Source organism: Atheta coriaria, unplaced genomic scaffold, assembly GCF_025399875.1.
Source record: "Atheta coriaria isolate IRGN ID8LTWV9N9 unplaced genomic scaffold, Caltech_Dcor_3.1 hic_scaffold_10_pilon, whole genome shotgun sequence".
NCBI lineage: Eukaryota > Metazoa > Arthropoda > Insecta > Coleoptera > Staphylinidae > Dalotia > Dalotia coriaria.
Window position 1 is genome coordinate 3,016,473 of NW_027045452.1, and position 7,168 is coordinate 3,023,640.

Genomic DNA, 7,168 nt, shown 5'->3' on the forward strand with positions numbered 1-7,168 from the left:
ATGAAGCCGGGCGTGCGAGCGCACAAGTGCAGATTTGCACACGAATGGAGCGAAACAGGTTCGCAGCACCGGATTTTTTTTCCGGGTGGAGGAAAAGCTCGAAAGATGCGTCTTGCATTATCTTAATTCATGCCTGTTATCTGCGAAATTAGCTAAGCGCGGCTAAAGATCTCAGGCAATCAATCATGTGATAACTAACAATTCAATAACAGCCTTCGCATTCGCCCGGCCGCATACTGAAATGGTAGTTTCCAGCCACGTATTGTGTGCATTTTTGCGCGCCCAGCTTGCAATTCGTGAGCAGCAGGAGGGAAATTTCGATTTCGCCAAACGCGGCAGGAAACTTCCGCGTACTCTTTTCGCTAAACATAAATGTCTTATAATTAACTTAATGACGCACTAATTAACAAGATACCGTTTGTTACACACACGTTGTTCATACATTTTCCTTGCGCGCGAGATATGACATCAATAAGGAAAATAATAAATTTGATAGTTATATTTCGGTAATTATTTACAGTTCAAGTTCACCGGTGTTCGAACTCGCATGTAAAAGCAGCTATGAAACGCGCAGAAGTTGCATGTTTAAAAGGCATCTAATGATGCCATTATACGTTTTTCCCGTTAACGGTAATCAAGCCGCTGCTATCATTGTTGTCGGCCCGGGTAATAATGAGTTAACGTACGCACGGACCGCGCGGTAATCACGCCGAACTCGATGCCGGCCGGCTAAACGCCCGCGAACTCTGCTAACTCTCACCGTTTGCCAGTGAATCCACTTACCGCTTCGACTTCTTCTTGCTTCGGAAGTCAAAGAATGAAACCAAGCATTGAGATTCACGCTCAGTTTCGTTTCCGGCGTTCATTTTCGTTCGTGTTCCGTCCAGTTGGGTGCTCGTTTTACATATTGGAACGATACTAACGCTACTTTTGCGGCAGTAAAATTGGCAGTTCCGCACCGTAATTGAGGTACAAATAAATTGCTAGTTTCATAAACGTTGTTAGTTCCGTTGCGCAATTACTTTCAATTTATACGCTTAGCCAAGCCTTTTCGCTAACAATTACATATTAATTTATGCATTACGCTTACCTTTAAACGTTGATCCACCACCGACCAGACGCGACTGGCAAAGTCGTTGGAGGCGCCGAGGAGAAGAGTTCCGGTGCTGTCAAAATCCACAGACATCACGCCCGCGTTACTACCCTGAAGCACACCGCGACTGTCCGGTGAACCTGCAGCCAAACCACACAATAAAAACAATAAAAGTACAACATGAAACATGAAAATTTAATCATTCACCTTTTGATACATCCCAGAGTCGAACTTTTCGGTCCGCGCCACCGGTGGCAAGCATACGATCCGGACTCCATTTCACCGCATACACTTCACCTTCGTGCGCATCCTGGAAAACATATTTCTAGTAAATTTCATCAACGCCAAATGCACATTATTAATAATATTGCCATGTGTGCTGTGTTGGTGAGCACATTTGATATCCTGTCGGCGCAACATTCCCTCGGGTGCACCCGAGCACTTCCCAACTTATATGCAGATTAAACTAATCACCATTGCATAATATTACGCGTCTAGTTTTGAGCTCCCTCGGATGTTAATAACAGCCCCAAACACGCGCCAAGGACGCGCCCGGATTAGTTCCCGCAGGTGCAGCTCACCTGCACTCCGCCATCCCTCATTACCGATCTTGAACTAATTATCGCGCCAACGCAAATGACGCGCGAATTATAAGCGGAATGCCCGATAATTGCAAATTGCAATGTGATTGCTGCGCACGTGCAGCCAATTGATATAAGAGTGGAGTTGGGTTGAATAAAAAACTAAAGTGAGAACTAAAATATATATTTTAATAACTTAGTGCTAATGCTAACTAAGTACAACCCAATAATTTAAGTCTTTAAGTACAACTAAAACTACCCAGAAGCTAATTGAGAATTCGAGCTGTTTGTCAAGTTTAACAACACATTGATGGGAAACTTTGCAACTGTAGTCAATGTTTAATCAGTACTTACAAATTTCAACGATGCGGTTGTTGGCACCCTGGAGTCGACGTAAATTGGTCCCGCACCATCACGAAAATCATCGGGTGATAACCCCCGCATATCTCTACATGCTTCCTCCAGTTCTTTTTGCATTTTTGCATTGCGTTTCCTAAACAAACAGAAAAAAGTAACTTATCTTAATAATAGTAATCTACACGTTGATTTATTAGTGTTATTTTTACTTGCTACACATGATACATTTTTATTTTTATAAAAACATTGTTATTTAAACAAAGTATCATATGTGTAGCAAGTAAAAATAAATATCTATAAATATAAACATGTTTGTCAGCATGATAAAAAATGGTAATGTTGGTTTGTTGCTTCCGATGGCCCGGATCCCCAAAATGTGTATCTAGCAACGCGATGCAGGACATTCCAACTTCCAACATTAATAGATTAGTACATTGTATCAAAAATTCAGAAGCCAATAAAAAAAAGAACACATTCCACAAATAAGCTGCACTTTCGACAATTCGATAGCTTCAAGCATGCAGGATGATGATTTCTTGATTCTTAATTCTGGTTTGTATCATGTGTGATCATCGCACATACCTGAATCGACCGAATGCACTCATTGTAATTGTCGCTAGCTGCCTGCTCGCGTCGCTAGAAATTCATGTGACCAAACAAAAGTATGAAACAGTCAGAAAACAACAGTCAAACAAAACAAAAATTAAACAATCGTAGAAATCTAAACAGAATATTTAAAAAAAACACAAATTGTGTGTAATCTATAGTCAAATTAATGTATGTATTTGTCAGGTGTGAAAAACTTACTTGAGGAAATTATCATTCTCTTCATTCATTTTCTCAGCATCTTTTGCCTTGTATCCTATAAGTCGCGCCACTAACTGAGCATTTTCATCCTGTGCTTTTCTAAGTTTATCTTCTAATGAGGTGAATGCAAGTTGTAAAGCTTGGTGTTCATCACGTAACATTTGGTTTAAATTCAGCAATTCTTTTGAGTTGTTCTCCAACATTGTTATCTCAGCTCTTAGGGAATTGTTTAATTTTGTAGATTCACTTAAACTGAAACATAAATTATACATGAAATAATAACATGAAACATTCTGCCTGCCAACTCTTTCTCTTTATACACTAGATCCAACAAAAAAGATTTCATTTGAGGCAATTTCACAACATGAAAATTTAAAAAACATGAAACATACCTTAAGTCTTTACTACTTAATAACTTTTCCTTTTCTTGTAACTTAGTATTAAGATCAATAATTTGTTGCACATGATCCCCTTTCCTCCTATGTAGTTCTGTAAGCTCTTCTTGTTGGGCAAGCAGTTTCTGCTCAAAATGCTGAATACGTTCCACCTGTTTTCCATCACCTTTGGACCCAACTGCCATCCCTGAGCTGCTTCGTAGTTGCTCATTCTGCACTGTTAATTGGACGTTCTCCACCCGCAAGATGTTTGCGTTATCAAAAAGTTTATTATCTACAAGTATAATAATTTAGCATGAGTTTGTACATTTTGGAATAACATTGATAACAAGAGTTATGTGTGAGGTTATGTTTAAAAACTTGAGGAACACTTACTTTGTGCGATAAGCTCTAGGAAAGTGTGCTGATGCTTGTTTCGTTCGTGCAATTGCTGAATTATACTCTTGCGCCAGGGTAAATCTTCTATCGTTGACATTATTAAAATGAGTTGGTGATGAGTTTTCAATATTTATCTACATTTACGAGTTTCGCACGCGATCAGATGTTTTGCAGAAATGTTTTGATTACTTTCTGTTGAAGAGCTAAGCGACATCTGACAGTGTGTATAAAACCAAAATGTATGTTAGTTGCTATAACAATCTACAGGGGGCGTTACTGGTTGGTTTCAAAGGTAATTCAACATTCTTAAGGTTTCATTTAATTATTAATTTAATTAAACTACAGCTTTTCAACGTACTTAATTTTCGGTAAGTTAATATAAAAATGGCAAGCACTGATTTAACACTGGGTAAGTTTTTATTTGGTATATGATAAAATCTGTTACAAATCACGCTAAATAAATGGGTTATTATTGAACATTTTACTCTAATATTTATAGCAAAAGTTGCAAAAGAAGGTGGATATCGTTATGAAAGAGACGCTACATACGTGGGAGGCTGGAATAATTCTGGTAAAAGAGATGGCATTGGCCACTTACTTCTTTCTGATGGAACCAGATATGATGGATGTTTTACTGATGGATTTTTCACGGAATTGGAATATTACGATTTCCAGATGAGTCAAAGTACATGATTTCTCAAATTCTCTTTAAAAGACGATATGTGTAAGTATTGAAAGATTTTGTTTCGTAGATATGAAGGCGAATTCAGTGATGGATGGTTCCATGGTTTTGGTGTCTTTTGGCGTGCTGATGGAATGAAACACGAGGGAGAATTTCGTGGAGGAAAGATCTGGGGTTTGGGACTAACAACTTTCAAAGACAATACTAACGGATTTCCAAGATGTGAAGGATATTTTCAAGATTGTCGTCTTGTACGCAAGAAAAAATGCCCAGAAATAGTGCAGCGTGCTCAGAAAGTAACATTTATGGCTCGCCAACAGTTTGATACTTCAATGTAATACCAACATTAGTTAATTATTAAATCAAACATTTAAGAACAAAATTTCATCGTCTTAACGTTTAGATTCGATAATTGTATTTGCAATTCAATTTAAATTTTGCTGATGTGTATACTTAGTTGCATAAATTCAAGGAAGATTTTTAATGTGGCGCCATGTGCTTCATATATAACCCTAAATATTTACAAAGTGCAGAAATCAGACAAAATGTCTTTTAAAAAGTTAAATACTAAGATTTACCAAAAAAGTGGTCCCATTATCACCCCTGATTATATTTATTGGAAGAAATTAGGTGTACGTAAACCATTATTTCAACGTTATATGCTTTTATTAAAATTTGTTACCCAAATTTCAGGTTCCAGTACTGGTCAAGGAATTTGGTGCAATTGATTATGTAGACTTTTCACCCATTGAACCACACTACTTTGCAGTGACTTGCTCTGTCCGTGTGCAAGTTTACAATCCAATAACAAAACTTGTCGTTAAAAATATCTCCCGATTTCGTGAAAATGCATATGGAGCAGTTTTTCGAAGTGATGGCAAGTTGCTTTGTTCAGGTGGTGAAGAAGCAGTTGTGAAGTTATTTGATGTAGCATCAAAGAGTTTACTTAGGTAAGATCTACTCATGAGAGTGAATACTGCAAATTTTTTGTCGGATTCATGCAAACTATTTACATTTCCATGTAATAATATCACATTTTAATTCAGTTTTGCATATTGGTGCTGGTTTTGTTGGCAATTCATGTTCTACGAAGATTGTTTTGTATTCTGTGTCAAGTGTAGCTCTTGGATCAAGCCTTTCTCCACACCAATCATACATTTTTTGCTCTTTTAATCCATATTTTGTTAAGTTTCCATAATCTTTCAGTAAACCTGATGGTTGTTTGCATTTCTCAGGTGAACATTTAGGCAACCAATTGTATTCTAAATCACTTGTGGTTGTGAAATTCTCCCTGTATTTATTAAGATCATAACCGAAGAGCAAATCCGGAATCAAACCTTCTTTTCTGAATCGATTTCTCCACTTCTCATTTGGATCAAAACTATGAGGTTTAGCAACGAAATCAGCTTGGGTAGTGGTTTCATATGGTTTAACGTGGTCAAGCGAACTTATTTTTTAAATTTGAGTGGCATTTTTGTTATTTTGCAGATTATTCAAAGGTCACACAGCTGCTGTGCATCGAACTCTATTTATCGCCGACCAACCGCAGATTGCTTCATTTTCCGACGACAAAACCGTGAAAATCTGGGATATTGCAACAGAAAAAGACGTTTTGACATTCAACGAGCACACAGATTACATCCGAGCTGCTGCAGTTTCTCCAGTAGTGTCAGATATAGTTCTATCTGGCGGGTATGACAATAAAGTCAAAATGTATGACAAGCGGACCAATCAATCACTGTTAACGGTTGATCATGGTTCGCCAATTGAATCACTTCTCTTTTTACCATCGGGGGGTATATTTTTATCTGCTGGTGGTACGGATATTAAGGTTTGGGACACTTTCGCAGGCGGGAAACTACTTGGGTGCATGTCACAGCATCACAAGACGATCACTTGCTTGCGACTAGCGTCAAACAACAAACGATTACTTTCCGGTAGTCTTGATCGCCACGTGAAGATTTACGATGTTTCTACGTTTAAAGTGGTGCATACTTTAGACTATCCTAATGCAGTGTTAAGTCTTGGAGTTTCCAAGAATGACGACACCGTAGTTGCGGGTTTGGTCGATGGGTTGGTGTCGATTTCACGCCGGGAAGTTGAGAAAACCCCCGAGGAGAGCGAAAAGAAAGTTGTCAACTACAAGTATGCTACGAACTTGCATGCCAAGGTTGATTTAATCATCCCTGAAGAAAATAAACCAAAACAAAGCAAACACGACATTGCGCTGCGTAAATTCCAGTATTCCAAAGCATTGGATTTGGTATTGCTTAATTATGTAGCAAACAAAACGCCCGAGGTGACTGTGTCAGTGATGCAAGAATTAATTCGCCGCAAGGCTTTAGCCAGGACACTAAAAGATCGAGATGATAAATCGCTGGCTCAGATTTTACGATTTTTGAATCGTAACATTGCCGATTATCGTTTTACGAGGGTTTTAATCAACGTAATGAATATTTTGCTGGACGTGTATGAAGAGAAGTCGCATATGCCAGCTGATGTTGTGCTACTCTTCAGTAACTTGAATCAATTATTGAAGAATGAATGTGAGCTGGGTGAACATTTAGCAGCGCTACAGGGAAGCATGGATTTGGTATTGGCTGCATCAGCAGCAGCTGCCGATGTTGAGTCTGTTACTGAATCACATAGTTTGAATCTGATGCCTAGTGCAGAGGCACAGAAGAATCTAATTGTTAATTTGACATAATGTAAGTAATATAATATAGTAAGTATATCAAAATCAGTGCTATAAAACCAGTCTGTATGCTGCTGAAGTACTCCCACTACTTGAGTTTTGCGCTAAGCTTCGACTGCGCATTGTATTCGACTTCGCCGGCGCGCCGCGTCGTGCCGGCTGAAGAGTTTTTCTTCAATA

The 7,168-nt window shown here is 38.5% G+C and overlaps 3 protein-coding genes across 7 annotated transcripts in view; 2 read left to right on the plus strand and 1 right to left on the minus strand.

Moving 5' to 3' along the window:
- The window catches only part of Atg16 (Autophagy-related 16), a 174,882-nt gene extending 171,054 nt beyond the window's left edge, over positions 1 to 3,828 (minus strand). For 2 of the 5 annotated variants that reach the window (XM_065314185.1, XM_065314184.1), the window contains exons 1-7: positions 3,609 to 3,828; positions 3,231 to 3,507; positions 2,839 to 3,090; positions 2,614 to 2,667; positions 2,029 to 2,167; positions 1,301 to 1,403; positions 1,091 to 1,233 (exon numbers count right to left, since the gene is read on the minus strand). In XM_065314185.1, coding sequence (XP_065170257.1) covers positions 1,091 to 1,233; positions 1,301 to 1,403; positions 2,029 to 2,167; positions 2,614 to 2,667; positions 2,839 to 3,090; positions 3,231 to 3,507; positions 3,609 to 3,708 — 1,068 coding nt within the window. In that variant the 5' untranslated portion in view covers positions 3,709 to 3,828. The remainder of the gene's footprint in view (positions 1 to 1,090; positions 1,234 to 1,300; positions 1,404 to 2,028; positions 2,168 to 2,613; positions 2,668 to 2,838; positions 3,091 to 3,230; positions 3,508 to 3,608) is intronic. The other 3 variants (XM_065314187.1, XM_065314186.1, XM_065314188.1) reach the window with 2 other exon arrangements.
- Positions 3,829 to 3,950: 122 nt separating this feature from the next.
- rtp (MORN repeat-containing protein retinophilin) lies at positions 3,951 to 4,675 on the plus strand. Its single transcript, XM_065314191.1, is given in 4 exon segments — positions 3,951 to 4,020; positions 4,111 to 4,254; positions 4,257 to 4,296; positions 4,364 to 4,675. Coding segments are annotated over 4 exon segments (477 nt in total). The 5' UTR covers positions 3,951 to 3,995; the 3' UTR covers positions 4,632 to 4,675.
- Positions 4,676 to 4,736: 61 nt separating this feature from the next.
- LOC135800852 (U3 small nucleolar RNA-associated protein 15 homolog) lies at positions 4,737 to 7,033 on the plus strand. The gene is made up of 3 exons (XM_065314189.1): positions 4,737 to 4,925; positions 4,987 to 5,243; positions 5,782 to 7,033. Exons 1-3 carry the CDS (start codon positions 4,737 to 4,739, stop codon positions 6,998 to 7,000), a joined length of 1,665 nt encoding a protein of 554 aa, XP_065170261.1. The 3' UTR covers positions 7,001 to 7,033.
- The last annotated feature ends 135 nt before the right edge of the window (positions 7,034 to 7,168 follow it).

Coding starts and splice junctions, on each gene's coding strand:
- LOC135800852 (XM_065314189.1), top strand. CDS start 4,737: ATGTGTATACTTAGTTGCATAAATTCAAGGAAGATTTTTAATGTGGCG. Junction 4,926..4,986: donor TTTATTGGAAGAAATTAGGT/GTACGTAAACCA, acceptor CCCAAATTTCAG/GTTCCAGTACTGGTCAAGGA. Junction 5,244..5,781: donor GCATCAAAGAGTTTACTTAG/GTAAGATCTACT, acceptor GTTATTTTGCAG/ATTATTCAAAGGTCACACAG.